This window comes from Danio rerio, chromosome 11 (genome assembly GCF_052040795.2).
Source record: "Danio rerio strain M-AB ecotype USA chromosome 11, GRCz13ab, whole genome shotgun sequence".
In the NCBI taxonomy this organism is placed as follows: Eukaryota; Metazoa; Chordata; class Actinopteri; order Cypriniformes; family Danionidae; genus Danio; species Danio rerio.
The window spans coordinates 47310001-47329747 of record NC_141031.1 but is presented as its reverse complement, the minus strand read 5'-3'; the positions used below and the strand labels follow the sequence as shown (position 1 = coordinate 47329747).

General features: G+C 32.5%; 3 protein-coding genes across 7 annotated transcripts in view; 1 reads left to right on the top strand and 2 right to left on the bottom strand.

Moving 5' to 3' along the window:
- Window positions 1-5738, top strand: part of mfn1b (mitofusin 1b) — a 31270-nt gene extending 25532 nt beyond the window's left edge. Inside the window, exons 17-19 of one of the 2 annotated variants that reach the window (XM_087271933.1) lie at window positions 764-960; window positions 2079-2213; window positions 5065-5738. In XM_087271933.1, coding sequence (XP_087128059.1) covers window positions 764-960; window positions 2079-2213; window positions 5065-5134 — 402 coding nt within the window. In that variant the 3' untranslated portion in view covers window positions 5135-5738. 2 annotated transcript variants of the gene reach the window in all.
- The window catches only part of ero1b (endoplasmic reticulum oxidoreductase 1 beta), a 78873-nt gene that overhangs the window by 50224 nt on the left and 8902 nt on the right, over window positions 1-19747 (bottom strand). The window lies entirely within an intron of this gene.
- Window positions 6746-19747, bottom strand: part of gnb4b (guanine nucleotide binding protein (G protein), beta polypeptide 4b) — a 28955-nt gene continuing 15953 nt past the window's right edge. The window contains exons 7-11 of one of the 4 annotated variants that reach the window (XR_015501918.1): window positions 18550-18616; window positions 15670-15871; window positions 13188-13404; window positions 10696-11310; window positions 6746-7991 (exon numbers count right to left, since the gene is read on the bottom strand). Coding sequence is in view for 2 of the 4 variants with exons in the window: in NM_001442151.1 (NP_001429080.1) it covers window positions 11204-11310; window positions 13188-13404; window positions 15670-15871; window positions 18550-18616 (593 nt within the window). In the remaining 2 variants the exon portion in view is untranslated. 4 annotated transcript variants of the gene reach the window in all.

Genomic DNA, 19747 nt, shown 5'->3' with positions numbered 1-19747 from the left:
GTTTTTTTTGGCAGTTTTTAGTTTTTTTGGGCAATGTTTTGTTTTTTGGGCCATTTTTTCAGTCTTTTTGGGGCATTTATTTCTGTTTTGGCATTTGTTTCTGTGTTTTGGAGTGCAATTTTTTGTTTTTGGGCAATTTTTTTTGGGGTATTTTATTATGTTTTTTTGGGCAGTCTTTGTTGTTTGGCCATTTTTTTTTGAGGGGGGGGGGTGGCAATTTTTGTGTTTTTTGGGCAATTTATTTAATTTTTTTTACTTTTATTGTAATTAATAATCATGGAGAATTGACAATTTTAAGTGTTGTTTGCTTTGCTGTTTTTTTTAGTTATTTTCTGTTTAGTTTTTGTTGTAATGAAATTGTTTTTGGCAATTTCTTCGGCACATTTCTGAACATAATAGTTTTATAACTCATTTCTAATAACTGATTTTTTTTTTCTTCTCCATGATGACAGTAAATAATATTAGACTATATTCTTCAAGACACTAGTGTTCAGCTTAAAGTGACTTTTAAAGGCTTCACTAGGGTAATTAGGGTAAAGTTTTCCTGTTTTTTGGGGGGCAGTTTCTTCTTTTTTTTTTTGGAAATTCTTTCAGTTTTTTGGGGGCAATTAAAGTTAGGGTAATTATGGTAAAGCTAGGGTAATTAGGCAAGTCATTGTATAACAGTGGTTTGTTCTGGAGACAATCCAAAACTAATATTGCTGAAGGGGGCTAATATTATTGACCTTAACATGGCTTTAAAACAATTAATTTCCTCCACTAGGTGTGGCGTACAGTCGGCTGGCGTCTGATTGCTCTCTCCATGAGTATGTATGGCCTGCTGTACCTGTATGAAAGACTCACCTGGACCACCAAAGCCAAGGAAAGAGCCCTGAAGAAGCAGTTTGTTGATTACGCCACCGAGAAACTGCAAATGATCATCAGCTTCACCAGCTCAAACTGCAGCCACCAAGTGCAGCAGTGAGTGCTTCTTAATAGCATACCTGTCAACCCTCTTGTTTTTTCCGGGATTCTCCTGTATTTTACAGTTCTATCCCACCATCACCCCATAAAGGTATTTCTCCCGTATTTTCTGTTTTTCTCTGAATGGTGGCAAATAAACATTAAAGTGCCGATCCTCGCTATACGCAACCCTTACTGCCGAACCACCAGGGGTCGCCCCTTTCTCACAAATGTGATTCTTTTCTGTGCTTTCCCGTTATTTAGGCATGAAAATACTTTGATATAAATATAAAAACGGCGAGATTCCCTTTCATTTTTATTACGGGTGCTGTCGCTTCTCCTATGCAAACTTCAAAACAGTCATATAGCAGTGCGTGACTGTCAGCTGACGCGCTCCATAGTAATAAATAGATGCCGTTTCCCAAACTGATTGGGTGTGTGTTTGAATAGACATAAATAATAATAATAATGATAACACCTAAAGATGTCAATCTTGGTGGGGTATTTTTAAACGCAACTAATTTTGTCCTAAATGAGCATAAAAAGTTTGAAAAGCAATGAAGTGCTTTGATTATAACGTTAGATGTGTGCATTTTTAAAGTGACACCTGTTATTTAATGTAATCAAGCGAAAAATCCAAATAAATGAGATTCATTCGTTTGGGGGGGGTTTGTTGGTGGGCATATCCCTTATTTTCACATCCCAATGTTGACAGGTATGCTTAATAGCGATGCACTGAAATAACAATTCTGAGGCGAAAACAAACTTTCTCCATGCACTTGGCTGAAAACGAAATTAATTCTTTTATTACATAGCCTACAGTAATTTTGCAGCTGGGGTCTCATTTATGAAACCTTTATTTACCTTCCCAAAAGTGAACGTATGCCAGAATAAATTTCACTTGATTTATTAATGATCATTCATCATCATATGACAATTAAAGTAGATCAGTTAAGTCAATATTGAAGTTAAGTATGTTGACTTACAGCTGCGCACATTCTCATGTCAGGTTAGTTTTTTGCAATTTTTGCATGGGAAGTGGCACACGCACATTCCCACCCTTGTTGTTGTGTGCATGCGACGTTTATAATATGTTATTTATAGTTCCTAAAAGTGTTGCCGTGTTTCTGATGCAGGGAAATCGCCAGCACGTTCGCCCGACTCTGCCAGCAGGTTGACATTACCCAGAAGGACCTGGAGAGTGACATCCAACGCCTCACTGACAAGATCCAGAAGCTGGAAACCGTACAGAACCGATCCAAAGTGCTCAGGTCAGCTAGCATTTACACAACTTGGCTATGCACACCAAATGCAACACGACAAATACTAGCCCTTCATTTAAATACCAGCCACTGCCAATTAAACAGTAATGTTTATAATCTACGACACAATAAACCTCGTTAAAATTATTAAAAGTTTACTAAGTGACTGAAATTTGAATCATTTTCAAACCATTTGCTTGGTATTTTAATTTCAAGATCTGAAGTGATCTATTGACCTTATTTGATTTAGTTGTCTAATGCCTAGTTCAGACTGCGTGATTTTAGCCCCGATTTTGGCTCGCCGACAGGTTTTGAGAAATTGCGACAAATGCCTGAAATCACAGGCAAATCGCTGCTCGTGCACGTGAGTGACAATCACACAGTATGAACAATCAAAGACGCGATCTGAGAGAATCGCCGATGAGTCGCCGATGCCTGTGAGATATTTGGCGTGCTGAATATCTGGAGCTGTCGGCGATTCAAATCATGCCGTGTGAAATGAGCTTTGACTGAAAATAACATCAGCGATCGCCTACAGCCAATGAGAGAGCGGCATTCACTTGTGTGTGTGTGTGTGTGTACCTGCTGCAGGCCAGCGGGAGGCTGGGGGAGAAGGTAAAAGCGCTCTTTTTCGGTTTATTTGGACCCACGAAATGGAGGAAAAACTAGTGGAGGTTTGACAGGACTCAGGAGCAACCGTGTCTGTTTGACGTTTCATACAGAAAGAAATTAGTTTATTATCAACGTTAAGGAGAAATTGCTAATTCCCTTTAAACCCAGGTAAGCAAACATGTACATGTTCTACCCCATTAAAGGCTTCTTTCTCATTATGTAGTTAATAACAAAAGACATACTACGTGTTTTTGGCTGTGAGACGTAGTTTGGACGAAGTTGTCGGCGATTCTTCCTATAGTAAAGTCATGCAATGTGAAGGTCCTTGTCACAGATCAATCTTGCAGTGTAAACAAAGCAGCGACGAAACGCCAGCCCAGATAGTCAAGCAGTGTGAAAACATCTGTGACACGACTACTTTGAAAATCATGCAGTCTGAACTCGGCATAAGCGAGAACTGATTAAACGGCAGAAATTGCTGATACTGATTGCTCTACAAACTCTAGTGTGTTTATGACTGTACCAATGGCTGCTCATGCACATGAAGAATAAGGTTAATGTGCTGCTGCTTTCAGTCTGGCATTAAATGTGATGTAAAATGGCATTCAAACTCGCATTAGTCACACCCCCTAGTTTTTCACGACTGAATCCAACGCAAAATCAACAAAAATTGTTAATTAAACCCAAATAATCGCAAAAAATGTAAGTAATCTTATAAAACATCCAAATTCAAATCACATAATCAAAATATATTTAAGTTTGCAATTAATTGTTCTACATGACTTATTGACGTTGCATACGTGTTCGAGCGTCTCTCGAAAAATGGTCTCACCTGCGCCCTCACAATCATTACATTACATCATTACAGTCATTTTTATCTCAAAACATCACAAAGAAAATCGTGAAAAACTAGGGGGTCTGATTAGCAGCATTTAACACTGAATAAAGCACATAATCAGTACCTGAGGGGATCATTGTCATAGTAGTTTATACTGCTTGTTCTGTTGCGACGTCACAGAACTAGAAACGGTTTCTAAAATAGAAATTTAGTGCAGCATCATTGGGAATGGTTAGGAGAAAGATTATATTTATCGCATATTGTGTTGCTTGTAGTAAGGACACCGTGTTGTGATTTACCACTCGTTACAATCGAGCTATGCAGAATAGAACACACAACACGTCCAACCTTGAGGCGGATGGGCTACAGCAGCAGAAGAGCACACCGGGTGCCGCTCCTGTCAGCTAAGAACAGGAAACTGAGGCTACAATTCACACAGACTCACCAAAACTGGACAATAGAAGATTGGAGAAACGTTGCTGCTCTGATGAGTCTCCATTTCTGCTGACACATTCGGATGGTCCGGTCAGAATTTGGCCTCAACAACATGAAAGCATGGATCATCCTGCCTTGTATCAGCGGTTCAGGCTGGTGGTGGTGGTGTAATGGTGTGGGGGAGATTTTCTTTGGGTCCATTAGTACCAATTGAGCATCAACGCCACAGCCTACCTGAGTATTGCTGCTGAGTTCACTGTACTCAAATGGCCTCCACAGTCACCAGAGCTCAATCCAATAGAGCAGTTTTGGGATGTGGTGGAACAGAAGATTGGATGGATGTGCAGCCGACAAATCTGCAGCAACTGTGTGATGCTATCATGTCAATATGGAGCAAAATCTCTGAGGAATATTTCCAGTAGCTTGTTGAATCTACGCCACGAAGTTCTGAAGGCAAAAAGGGGTCCAACCCGGTACTAGTAAGGTGTACCTAATAAAGTGGCCGGTTAATGAATAGTAGTTAACATTTGAAATGGATCAAAAAGACAAGAATGGGTGTTGTTAAATAGTTTTAGGCCAACTTTGATTCCACTTCAGATGTTGACTGCTATGTGTTAAATGTATTGCTATGCTGCATTTACAGTCGTGTCGGTGTGGATGACCAACATTTGAGAAACAATCCACAGTTCACACTGCAACATGAAAATAAAGTGCATTTTTAAAAATATATGGGGTTTTTTTTGGCTAAAAATGCTTTCCTGGCACCATTTGGATGGGAGACCAAAACAGATAATACTAAATGAAAATATATTAGTGTGTCAAACTGAGCACAGTACCAGGTGGGGATTGTTATGCATCTTGGCTGTCTTTATATGATTGGATAAAAAAAGTAACTGTACTGTGAGGAAACGGCGTGTAATTACTTTAATAATTTAGTTAGATTGTGTGTGTATTAATGATTTCCTTTATTCACAGACATAAAGCCACAGCTCTGGAAATGCAGCTGGAGGATTTCAGCTCCCAGTATTTGCGTCTTCAGCCCTGATCCTGAGTTTACACGGACGTCGGCTTCATCCAGAGAGTGATGTAACCCGTGAATACAGTACGCCCTCCATTACGCCCTGCTGTTTCGGGAATTCTCCACTCACCAGATGTTGCGAGGAATGTGGAGGGGAACAAATGTTACTTGTAGTTTAACTGTACAATTTGTATTATTAAATTAACACTGGTTTCATTTGGGTTGAGGTTTTTCTGAACAGAGATTGAGTTTTGCTGGAACTTAAACAACTTAACACTATGAACATGTCCTATGGAAAACTTGAGAAGAACGACAACATCTGAAAGCTTTTGCTTTTCAGGATCAACATAATGAAGTTAAACTTTCATAAAGCAAACTTTTACCTAGCCTTTTTCACAGAGCCTTTTTTCAGAAACAGAGTTTATGCCATCAGACAGGGAAATCAGATTTTGTAGATTTGCCTTTTGATCACAAAGCCTATTTTCTATATGTTCCTTGGTAGTTTCTAACCCAGTATATCAGTATTCTCTCTATGAACTGTTCTTGTTTCTAAAAACATGTAAATGTGATATGCTGAATTCTAGTGTAAAGCTTCTGCTGTGTAATTAAAATATAATCAGATATTATTAAACTGCTGTATGTATTTCATTATTGTGTTAAGGTAAATCTAACATTAAGGTATATATATATATATATATATATATATATATATATATATATATATATATATATATATATATATATATATATATATACAATAAACGAAATGTAGGACACTTGGATATTTTGTTTACTGGCCTTGATGTCAAAACACACATTTCTTTATCATGATGGGTCTTGAAGACCTTGGATTACCGGGTTGTGTTAAACAAGTCATCTTAATATTAATTTTCCGAATAATAAAGTATCATATAAGTTTTTGTGTATGTAAAACCCCTGTGTTAAAGTCGTATCATTGACGCCCGGTTTATTGCCGCGCTTTTTAAAATGCGCGCGCTCTCCGGCGGGCTGAGAGGAAGTGGCGCGAGTTTCTGAGGTAAGCTTTAACAACAAATTATATCGTCTATTTATTAATGTTTTCATGTTAATGGAGAAATTTGAAGCGTGTGTCACCCATATTAAAAATATCGAGCTCCCGTCCGTTGAATACACGCGAACGCGATTTATTTGACAACGAATATTACTTTGATCAGTCAGAGATCTCGTACAACTCTCCTAAGTAGGTTAAAACGCCCCAAAAAAACACATGTTAATATAACCACACACATTTAGGAGACGAAATATGAAGCGTATGTTACCTTAATTAAAAATATCCAGCGCGTTCTTTGAGTAGCTTATGAGTTGAAAACGAATTACTTTGATCAGTAAGAGATGTCATACAACTTTCCTTAGGTTAAACCTCCAAAATATCCACATGTAAATATAAACACACACATTTAGGAGACGAAATACGAAACCTGAATTACAAATATCAAGTGCTCGTCCTTCGAATATACATGAACGTGTTTTAATTGAAAACAAGTAACTGGTTATTTTGTTTTGGTATAATTTTCCTTAGATGAAATAAACCTACATACCCATATGTACATGAATCACACACATTAAATGAGTCAATAAAACTGAACATGTTTTTTGAGATATGGTTAAAAGTCTTTTTATTGGTTACAATATCAGTGTATGGCAGCATCATCACCATGTTACTTTACAAATACCAAAAAAGTTGAGAAACAAAATGTTATTAAAAATGATTATTTGAAAATATGGCACTGTAAAGGTACACAAGGCACCACACTCCTGCTTTTAATGGCTCAAATAAAACAAACTCATGTAAGATACAATTGAGCCAAAAGTATATTGTGAATACTTAAAGCATCAGGGTTCAGGCAAGTAATTCTAACATGCTCTGAGTTTGAGTGGTTTGGCTTGTTGAACATTTGGAAATATTGTCAAAATCTAAACTCATGTTAAAATTGTTGGTTTTGATTGGTTTAGAACCAACCACTGAAACCTTCAACATGTTTATAACAAAACATCCACAGAAATAATCACTGATTAGCAATCTTGCAACCTCTACAGTCCTAACCATAGACATCTGACTTAAATCTAACCAATACTTATAACACCAGCAGATAAATTCCTGTTTAAATTGTTGACTTAAAAGTGAGACATAATTACTTAAAACGCATCCCTTTTCACAGTTAATCATCCCAAAACATCATAAAAACAATAAAAAAAACTGATCTTTATGGTGTGTTAATCAGCTCAGAGCAATGCAAGGGTGTTTATTTACGCAAAAAAACAAAAAGCATCTTCATACGGTCAAAGGACGAAAATACACTTAATACCTCAAAATAATTTCAAGCTGCTTTCCGATTCCCTTTTATATAAAAATGCGAAGAGAAAGATTGTAAATGCTGTTCACAGTTATATGAGGTGTTAAGAGCGTCAACAATGGCACAAATATTATTTTTTAATTCAGGCTTGTTAAGGTGAAAGAGCTGGACTCAAACACTGTTTCTATTTAAAAAACAGAGATTTGTTAGAACCGATGGCACTTATACATATATATATGGCGAAAGTGAGTAAACGGCTTCATCGCTCTTTTCTAAAATTATTATACAAAAATTAATCCAAATAGAGTGACTCGGATTCATCATCCTGGCCAGGTAGTGTTCTTCATTTCCACCCGTATCACCATTCAGATCAATCCAATTTAGCTTAATATAGAAAACCAAAAATGTATACTGTTTACCGTAGTGCTGTTAAATGATCAACTCGCAACTAATCACAAAATAAAAGTTTGTATTGGAATGAGTGTACGGTGTATATTTATTATGTATATAGAATTGTACACATCTATCTACACTCTCAGAAATAAAGGTATGTGAGCGGTCACTGGGGTGGTTGTGAAAGGTACAAATTTGTATATAAAAGGTCCATATTAATACCTCAAGTTGGAGTATTAAAATGGACCTTTTAGATACAAATTGGTACCTTTCGAAAAGGTACCACTCCAGTGACAGCTCACATACCTTTATTTCTGAGAGTCTTTCTGTCGGTCTATAGCTGAAGTCAGAATTATTAGCCCCCCGTTTATTTTTTCCCCAATTTGTGTTTAACAGAAAGAACACATTTCAACACATTTCTAATCATAATAGTGTTAATAACTCATCTCTAATAACCGATTTATTTTATCTTTGTCATGATGACAGCACATAATATTAGACTAGATATTTTTCAAGACACTAGTATTCAGCTTAAAGTGACATTTAAAGGCTTCACTAGGGTAATTAGGTTAACTAGGCAGGTTAGGGTAATTAGGCAAGTTATTATGTACCGATTGTTTGTTCGGTAGACTATCGAGAAAAAAAAATTGCTTAAAGGGGCTAATAATTTTGTCCTTAAAATGGTGTTTAGAAAATTAAAAACTGCTTTTATTCTAGCCGAAATAAAACAAATAAAGGCCCGTGCACACTGGGATGATTTTTGCTCGCGTTTTCTGTTGACGTTTAACCCCTTGTGACTAAATAAAGGGCGTCAATGTGATCATGCACACCAACGCACAAAACGGCAGGCGCAAAAGCGTAATTTTTAAAGAAACGCCTCATGCTCGTTTTTTTTTTTTTTTACGCCACGTAAAAACCTCCTCCAATCAGATTGGCACTTTTGTTGGTCACTGGTGAACAATAGTCATTTCATCATCGCTAGAGCTAGAGCTGCTGCTTGAACCATCCATGCTTGTACGAATCGCTAGTAACTTTAACAAGTTATAATAGGATGTCAGAAGCTTAAACTTGTGTCGCACTCTTCTGCTCGACGCCAGGGAAAAATCGCTCGGGTTTGAATCCAGAAAAACGTCTCGAAAATGCTGACAATAAACGCAAATGAAAAGCATCCCAGTGTACAGCTTTAAGACTTTCTCCAGAAGAAAAAATATTATCAGACATACCATGAAAATTTCCTGAATCTGATAAACATAATTTGGAAAATTAATAAAAAATAATAATAAATTCAAAGGAGGGCTAAAAATCTGACTTCAACTCTATGTATCTATCCATCCATCCATATATATATATATATATATATATATATATATATATATATATATATATATATATATATATATATATATATATATATATATATATATACTAGGGCTGAACGATATATTGCTTGAGCATCGATATCGCAGTGTCTGTATTCACAATAATCACATCACAGGATTAGATTATTTTTTTTAAGAATGATGTTATTAAATATTTTTTACAAATAATTTATACAATGATAACCATGTTATTTCACATTTGATTAATTTCTGAACCTAATTACTGTTACACTCTCTAAAACACTATAAAGCACTGTTTATTTAACTTTATTTTTGTTCTATTATATTCACATATGCTCATAGTTTATTTAATTGTTTTTACAGACGCACTGCACAGAATCAGACTGGATCATCCCAGTTGATCTAAATTTACGAATTCTTTCTAAATAGAACATTATTTCACCGGATAAGTTAAATTAGCTCTATTGCAATATATATTGCAGTAAAACAAAATAATCACAATGTCAGATTTTTTTTTTTATCGTGCAGCCCTAATATATATATATATATATATATACATACATACATACATGCATACATATATACATCCATACATACGCACACGCGCGCGCACACACACACACACTTTTATATACAATTTATTTTATATGCGATTAATAGCATACAAAATAAAAGTTTGTAGTTACATAATGTACATTAATTTAGTTAGGCTGCACGGTGGTGCAGTGGGTAGCACGTTCGCTTCACAGCAAGAAGGTCGCTGGTTTGAGCCAAGGCTAGGTCAGTTGGCGTTTCTGTGTGGAGTTGGCATGTTCTCCCCGTGTTGGCATTGGTTTCCCCCACAGTCCAAAGACATGCACTATAAGTGAAATAGACTGGGCTAAACTGTCCATAGTGTATGCGTGTGAATGGGACTGTATGGATGTTTCCCAGTGATGGGTTGCAGCTGGAAGGTCATCCGCTGTGTAAAACATATGCTGTATAAGTTGGCGGTTCATTCCGCTGTGGCGACCCCAGATTAATGAAGGGGCAAAGCCGAAAAAATGAATGTATATTAATTTAGTTTGTGTGTATAATCTAAGCTTTTTGTTATGTAAAATACATGGTTAAATATACACTGCAGACACACACCATAATTATGTAAACAAACTTTTTATGCGAATAATCGCTTAACAGCACTAAATCTTAGTAACACTGCAATTCCAGCAAATTTAGGACGGTTTGTGGCCATTTTTAATCATAAAAGCAACAATAAAAAGAACAGAAGTAAGGCGAGTGTTATCAATTAATTAAATTTCCTTTTAAAGCACTGATATACTAGGATTATTTCTATCGTGATCGCTAGTATTTAAGGCTAAGCAGAGGGCGGACAGATTACAAATTTCTTTATAAATCAAAATTAAGAAACGCCTTAAAAATAAGGCGCGGAATTAAACATTCCGTCTCAAGGCTGTGAGAAAATTCAGTGCGGTCTTTCCAAACACCCTCAAGCACCAATAAATGATGATTGATTTAGTGGCATGTCAAATAATAATAATCAAAACAAAACAAATACAGAGGTCATCTGCATAAAATCACGTCTTTTACGCTTTTGTTGTCCAACGCATGAAAACCTCACAAATATTTTGTAATACAGACTGACGTCGCAACGTTCCATCTAGTTTAGCGTCGTTTTCTATGTACACGAAACAGAAAGTAAAATACAAAACATGAAGGATTAATAAAATTGTCATGGGCCAATGGTCGACTAGAAAAATATATACATGAACACTATGTATGTATATACTATATGGTATATACATACACGTAACGCTGTACATATATACCATATCTATATTCATATACATGTATATTTACATATTACACAATGACACTTTAATAATCTCTTTTTGTGGTTCCTGTGGCGATTGGCTTTTCCACGGGATTAAACTACATACTGAAAATCATGTGTAATAATAACTGGAATACAGAGGAGCCGCTGCGGAAATACGTAGAAAATGGGCGCAAAAGGAAACTGGAATTTGGAGACTTTAATTCCAGATCCGGAGGAAACTGTCCCATGATCCTGTGGCCACCGCCATCCCGTCATCGGTTACTCCTAAACAGCTCACTCTGTTGTCATGGCCGGCTAGGACGCCTGAAGAGAGAGATAAAAATACATTATCAATAAATCCTTACATTTTTATAGCGCTTTTCTGGACACTCAAATCGCTTTACACACATTTTTGGGAGGAATCTCCTTATCCATCACCAGTGTGCAGCTGGACGATGCAAGGGCAGCCATATTGCACCAGACCACCCACCAGATTGGTGGATGAAGAGTGATAAAGCCAATTATGATATGACATGATGGACAGATGGGCAAATTTGAAACCCTGCTCTTTTTTTGAATGACATCTTTATTAACAGCCACAGAGAGTCAGGACCTTGGTTTAACGTAACATCCGAAAGACGACGCTCACAGTATAGAGCCCCCATCATTATACTGGGGTGTTAGGACTAACACAGACCACAGGCTGAGCGCCCCCTGCTGGCCTCACTATCATAATGCAACTCATATGAATGTAATAAAATTAAAAAGTACAAAATATATATATATTAAAAGTGTTATTAATTGAAGGAAAACAAAAACGAAAAATACAAATGAATATTACAAAATAATACAAGTTAAAATAAAAAAATAAATAAAAGTACAAAAAAATATTAAGAAAAAATTGTTTAGAATTAATCAAAGCAAAATAACACACATAAAAATATTCCAAATAAAAATAATGTATAACTAAATGTAAAACAATGCAAAAATTAAACTAATAAAAATAAATCAAGTATAAAAAATTATAAAGTGTTATAATTAATCGAAGCAAAATAAAAACAGAAAAAATACATGAAAATATTACAAATAAAAAAAAATAAAGCAAAACAATACAAAAATGTCAAACTAAATGATTAAACTAAACGAAAATATTGCAAAAAAGAATGTAAAACAATGCAAAAAAGTTTAAAGAAATAGAAACTGAAGAAAAAGATAAATAAAAATCACAAATGATAAGACATAAAATGTAGATAGAATAAAAATGATTAAAAAAATAACAAAAAGGCAATAAAAAAATAAGGACAAAATATTAAAAGCAGATTTTAAAAATGTTTTTAAAAAAAAAAAAATCAAATGCATAAAAAGAAAATTAAAGAGTAAAAACAAAAAAATCACAAATAATAAAAAAAAAAAAATTTTTTTATACATTTCAAATATTAAATCCATCCGACATCAAATGTATATGCATGCACTAAACCTAATATGTTTAAAAACCTATTAAAAAGCACAGTAAAAACTATTGTGTCTAACAATGTACAAGTAAACACTAAACCTATTAAACGCATTAAAAAACACATTTAAAAAGCACAGAGAAAGCAATCGTGTCTCAATGTACAGTTAAAGTCAGAACTATTTGCCCCCCTTAGAATTTTATTTTCTTTTTAAAAATTTTCCCAAATGTTGTTAAACAGATTCAGGAAAGTTTCACAGTATGTCTGATAATATTTTTTCTTCTGGAGAAACTCTTCTTTGTTTTATTTCAGCTAGAATAAAAGCAGTTTTTATTTTTTTTAAAAAACATTTTAAGGTCAATATTATTCGCCCCTTCAGCAATATTAGTGTTGGATTGTCTCCAGAACAAACCACTGTTATACAATGACTTGCCTAATTACCCTAACTTTACCCTGATTACCCTAGTGAAGCCTTTAAATGTCACTTTAAGCTGAATACTAGTGTCTTGAAGAATATCTAGTCTAATATTATTTACTGTCATCATGACAAAGAGAAAATAAATCAGTTATTGGAGATGAGTTATTAACACTATTATGATTACAAATGTGTTGAAGGAATCTGCTCTCCGTTACACAGAAAATGAGGGAAAAAATAAACAGGGGGGCTAATAATTCTGACCTCAACTGTATATACATACACTAAACCTATTAAACCCACTGAAAAGCACAGAAAGAGCAATATTTCCTCACCCGTCCGTTCTCCTTTTAAAGTGTCCCAGACGTTGCAGTTGAAGTCGTCATATCCGGCCAGCAGCAGGCGTCCGCTCTTGGAGAAGGCCACGGAGGTGATGCCGCAGATGATGTTATCATGAGTGTACATCATCAGCTCCTGATCCGCACGCAGGTCGAACAGCCTGCAGGTGGCGTCGTCTGAGCCCGTCGTGAAGGCGTTTCCATTCGGGAAGAACTGGATGGGTAAAACACACAATCAAGATTTAGCTTTATTATCAATTCAGTCACATTAAAATTATTTGTCTCCTGTCAATTTTATTTTCAAATATTTCCCAAATGATGTTGAACAGATTCAGGAATTTCTCATAATATTTCCAATATTTGTTCTTCTAAAGAAAGTCTTATTTGTTTTATTTCGGCTAAAATTAAAGCAGTTTTTAATTGTTTTAAAGCCATTTTAAGGTCAATATTATTCGCCCCTTCAGCAATATTAGTGTTGGATTGTCTCCAGAACAAACCACTGTTATACAATGACTTGCCTAATTACCCTAACTTTACCCTAATTACCCTAGTGAAGCCTTTACATGTCACTTTAAGCTGAATACTAGTGTCTAGTATTAGTCTAAAGAATATCTAGTCTAATATTATGTGCTGTCATCATGACTAAGAGAAAATAAATCAGTTATAAGAGATGAGTTATTAAAACTATTTTGATTAGAAATGTGTTGAAGAAATCGCTCCGTTAAACAGAAATTAAGGGAAGGAGGAGGGCGAATAATTCTGACTTCAAGTGTGTGTGTGTGTGTGTGTGTGTATATATATATATATATATATATATATATATATATATATATATATATATATATATATATATATATATAAAAATGTATACACACACACACAGTAAATAAATAATATTTAATATTTGAATAATAATAATTGATATTGTACGTGATATACCAATGAATAAATGTTAAATATGGATTAATATATTTTCCATTTAAATAATATTATATTTGAAAAATTATACTTGATATTTAAATGTACGTAATTCAAATATTAATGAATAAATGTAAAACATCATGAATAAATGTAAAATTTAAATGAATATTTAACATTAAATAATGTAATGTATGTAAATAAACGTAAATAACATAAATGTAAAAAATTTAATTAATTATTTTTTAATTCAAATATCAATGAATAAATGTCAAATATAAACAAATAATATTTAACATTATATTTGAATAATAATTTACATTTGATGTTCAATATTTAATTATTCTAATATTAACAAATTAATAAAAAATGAATAATATTTTAATTTAAATAATAATAAACATTAAATGTAAAATATTTTATTTTTAATATAATATATAATATAGTATATAATTATTTAAATATCAATGAATAAATATAAAATAGCATTCTTCATTCATGAATTATTATTCATAAAAATATTTCAATCTATATTTAATATATTAAAATGACAATAGTAATTATTATATTTAATGCATTTATAATGTAATTATTCAAATAATCTATCATTTAAAAAATTGTAACATTATTGTTATTATTTAAATGTAATGTTAAATATTATTCAACTTATTTTTAATGCATTTTCTATATGTAATAACTCAAATATTAATAAATAAAAGTAAAATATATATATGAATATTTTAATTTCAAGTTGACATTACATTTGAATAATAAATAACTGATATTTAATGCATGTCCTATATGTAATTATTTAAATATCAATGAATACATGTAAAATATAACGAATAAATGTTAATTAATTAATTAATATTTCAATTTATATCATATTTAACATTATATTTGAATATAAATATTTATATTTAATGCATGTTATATGTAGTTATTTAGATAATGTATGAATTTAAATAATTTAGAACAATAAATAATATTTAACATTATATTTGAATAATAATTTATTTTAATGCATTTTGGGATGAAATGGGATTATTCAAATATGAATGCATAAATGTAAAATATAAATGAATAATATTTTAATTTAAATAGTTAACAATATATTTGAATAATAATTAACTGATATTTAATGCATGCACTATATGTAATTAATAAAATATCAATGAATAAACATAAAATATCATGAATAAATGTTAATTAATCAATTTTATTTGAATTTATATCATATTTAACATAATAATATTAATATTAATAATAATAATTATTATAATTGACATATTTTTGAATAATAATAATGTTAATTTAATGCATGTAATATATGCAATTATTCAAATGTATACATTTAAATAATTTAAGACATTAAATAATATTTAACATTGTAATAATAATAATGTATAAATTTAAACAACCTGTTAAATTAAATAGTATTTACCATTATAATTGAATACTAATTATTTATATTGAATGCAGGTATGTAATATATGTAATGCCATTTTGAACATCAAAACAAACAGGAGGCATGCTAATAAGAGCAGATTAAAGCACATACGCAGACGGCGTTGATATCGGAGACGTGTCCAGTAAAGGACTGTCTGCACATCCCGTCTCTGATGTCCCACAGTTTGGCGGAGGCATCGCAGGCACCCGAAACGAACGTCTTTGAGTCGGGACTGACCGACAGACTCATCACGTCTCCTGTGTGCCCTGTGAAACTGGTGGTCTGCTGGCCTGTCTCGATGTCCCACAATGCACTGCAAATGCACACAAACACACATGAGCAAACTTAAGCAAAAATTCCATTTCTTTTCACGCAATCAAACATGAACACTAATGATGCCTATAGAAAAAATCATCATACCCCTTTGAAATAACGACTTTATTTGACAGCCTGAAATCAGATCACATCCCAAATAACTATTCCACCATTTGAAATGTTGGTAACACTTTACAATAAGGTTGTATTAGGTTTGCATTTACAAACATAAACAAAAAAGCTGTATAGATTTTCACAGGGTATAATGATTTTCTATAGGCTCTGTAGCGTGAGAAATATTTCTGGCTATTCTGACATAAGCTAATACAGTTTTTAACCTGAATGTATTGCAAGTTATCTTGGATAAAAGCATCTAATAAATGCATAATGTCAATTATATCAAAATATCCACATGGCAAATACAATTAACTCTATATACATAGACTCAATTAACTCTATATACATATACAACTCTATATACACTCTATATACAATTATCTCTATATACATATACAACTCTATATACACTCTATATACAATTAACTCTATATACAATTAACTCTATATACATATACAACTCTATATACACTCTATATACAATTACCTCTATATACATATACAACTCTATATACTATATACACTATATACAATTATCTCTATATACATATACAACTCTATATACTATATACACTATATACAATTATCTCTATATACATATACAACTCTATATACTATATACACAATTTACTCTATATACACTCTATATACAATTAACTCTAAATACATATACAACTCTATATACTATATACACTCTATATACAATTAACTCTATATACATATACAACTCTATATACTATATACACTCTATATACAATTATCTCTATATACATATACAACTTTATATACTATTTACACTCTATACACAATTAACTCTACATAAATATACAACTCTATATACTATATACACTCTATACACAATTAACTCTATATACATATACAACTCTATATACTATATAAACTATATACAATTAACTCTATATACATATACAACTCTATATACTATATAAAATTATCTCTATATACATATACAACTTTATATACTATTTACACTATATACAATTAACTCTATATACATATACAACTTTATATACTATTTACACTATATACAATTAACTCTATATACACACATACAACTCTATATACTATATACAATTATCTCTATATACATATACAACTTTATATACTATTTACACTATATACAATTAACTCTATATACATATACAACTTTATATACTATTTACACTATATACAATTAACTCTATATACACATACAACTCTATATACATATACAACTTTATATAATATTTACACTATATACAATTAACTCTATATACACATACAACTCTATATACTATATACAATTATCTTTATATACATATACAACTTTATATACTATTTACACTATATACAATTAACTCTATACACATATACAACTCTATATACTATATACACTCTATATACAATTATCTCTACATACATATACAACTTTATATACTATTTAGACTCTATATACAATTAACTCATATGTGTGTGTATATATATATATATATATATATATATATATATATATATATATATATATATATATATATATATATATATATATATATATATATATATACACACACACACTTTTTTAAACACTTTTTCACGCTTGTCCTTTTCCTTCTGAATGGATCAGATGACGGAGACACTTCAATAACATGTGCGTGATTATTGAAGGGTCTCCGTCATTTGATCCATTCAAAAGGAAAAGCGTGAAAAAGTGTTAAAAAAAAAAACAGTTTTAGCAATTAAATATCACATGCATTAAATATGAATTATTGTTATTTAAAAAAATAGCAATTATTATTATCAATATTATTATTCAGATATGTTAAATATGATATAAATTCAAATATTATTGAATAACATTTAATCATGATATTTTACATTTATTCATTGATATTTTATTAATTACATATAGAACATGCATCAAATATCAGTTAATTATTATCATACAGTCGAAGACAAAATTATTAGCAAAATATAAATTTGTGTAAATACAATATTACAGAATTTTTTTTTTAAAAGAATTTAATTTAGCGAGTGATGTTTAAAAGCGCTCCAACCATAACTTTATTACAGTATTTCTCATTTCTCTTCCAGAGAAAGTCTTACTTCTTTTTTTTGGGCTGAATTAATAATAAATCCATTACAAAAATGTAAATGGGTCAATATTATTAGCCTCCTGAAGAAATGTTTTTATTGATCGTCTACAGAACAAACTAATGACTTGCCTTATTAACCTAGTTAAGCCTTTAAATGTGAATTTAAGCTGAATACTAGTGAAGAATACATCCTGAAGAATATCTAGTCTAATATTATTTACTGTCATCATGGCAAAGAGAAAAGAAATCAGTTATTAGAGATGAGTTATTAAAACTATTATGATTAACAATGTGCCTTCTCCCTGTTACAGCACAACAGGGGGTAAATGGGGTAGTAAATTCACAGGTAGGAAAATAATAATAATAATAACCATATTCCCCTTGACATTACAGTACTAGGAAAATAATTAGCTGCATTATTGTGACTTCCTATGTTTATTATAGTATTGTGTGTACATGAACTCACCATGTGGTGTCACCAGAGCTGGTGATGATCTGATTGTCATCAAGAAAACGACAGCAAGACAGATAACCTACAGAATCACACACAAATCCTCATTAATTGTTGTACTGCACTGATTATTATAAGATAAAATGACCATTATATATATATATATATATATAGAATAGTATATATTCATTTATTAAGGATGCTCTGATCGATCGGCATCGGTCAACAATCACATTTAATAACTCGATCGGTACTCGCTGATCTGGCCAATCTCATGTACCGATCACAAGTGTTGGTTAGTTGGAGATGAGCAAAATATTTAAATGACCTTGGATGTATTTATGGCCCGTTTCTACTAAGTAGTACGGTAAGGTCTGGTACACTTTTATGGCCGTTTCCACTGTCAATAAGCTTGCCGGACCAAAACCCTACCAAACCACTTTTTCGGCACCCTTTCGAAAGGGTACCAAAAGGTGGAGCTACACGAGCAGCCGATTGCTGATTGGTTACAGAGATGCGTCACGGGCTCATGGAGCTAGACAGAATGTAAACAAAGGATCAGCCATGTTCTAATACGCAGACGAGAGATTACATGGATATACTATATGCATATAATAACCAGCCATGGATGACCCGAGCTCAAACAAACCTTGTCATCGTCTTAATGAACAGGAACAAAGCCAAGAAGAACAAAATCTGCCGTGTGCTGTTGTTGTTTTACGAGCCCGTCTAAAAGTGCGAGTGGTTTTCGCTTTCTTCCGGGAGCTCGCGATCGCGTCTATATTTGATATAATGAACTTCTTGAGCTGATGATAATAACATGTGCGTGATTATTGAAGTGTCTCCGTCATCCGATCCATTCAGAAGGAAAAGCGTGAAAAAAAAAAAGTGCAAAGTGTTTTAGCAACCTGAATCATGAACAAACTGCCGTGTTTATCTTCGCCTTTTGGACTATTATGAACTAGGGATGACAAAATTATTCTCTAACAGAGTTTGCATGCGCTGGTGAAGATTACAGACACAGATGAGAGAGGTTTGCGCTGACTGTAGGCTAAATTGCATGCGTTTTTCAACTCAAGTAAGTACTAAATGTATGATGTGTGTAGTTTTTCTGTAATTAATAATATGTTGGAGATTGTAATCCGTTCATATATGTTGCATTCATATATTTATTTTATATTATTACAGACGTTACAGTAGCTTATTTTTGCGT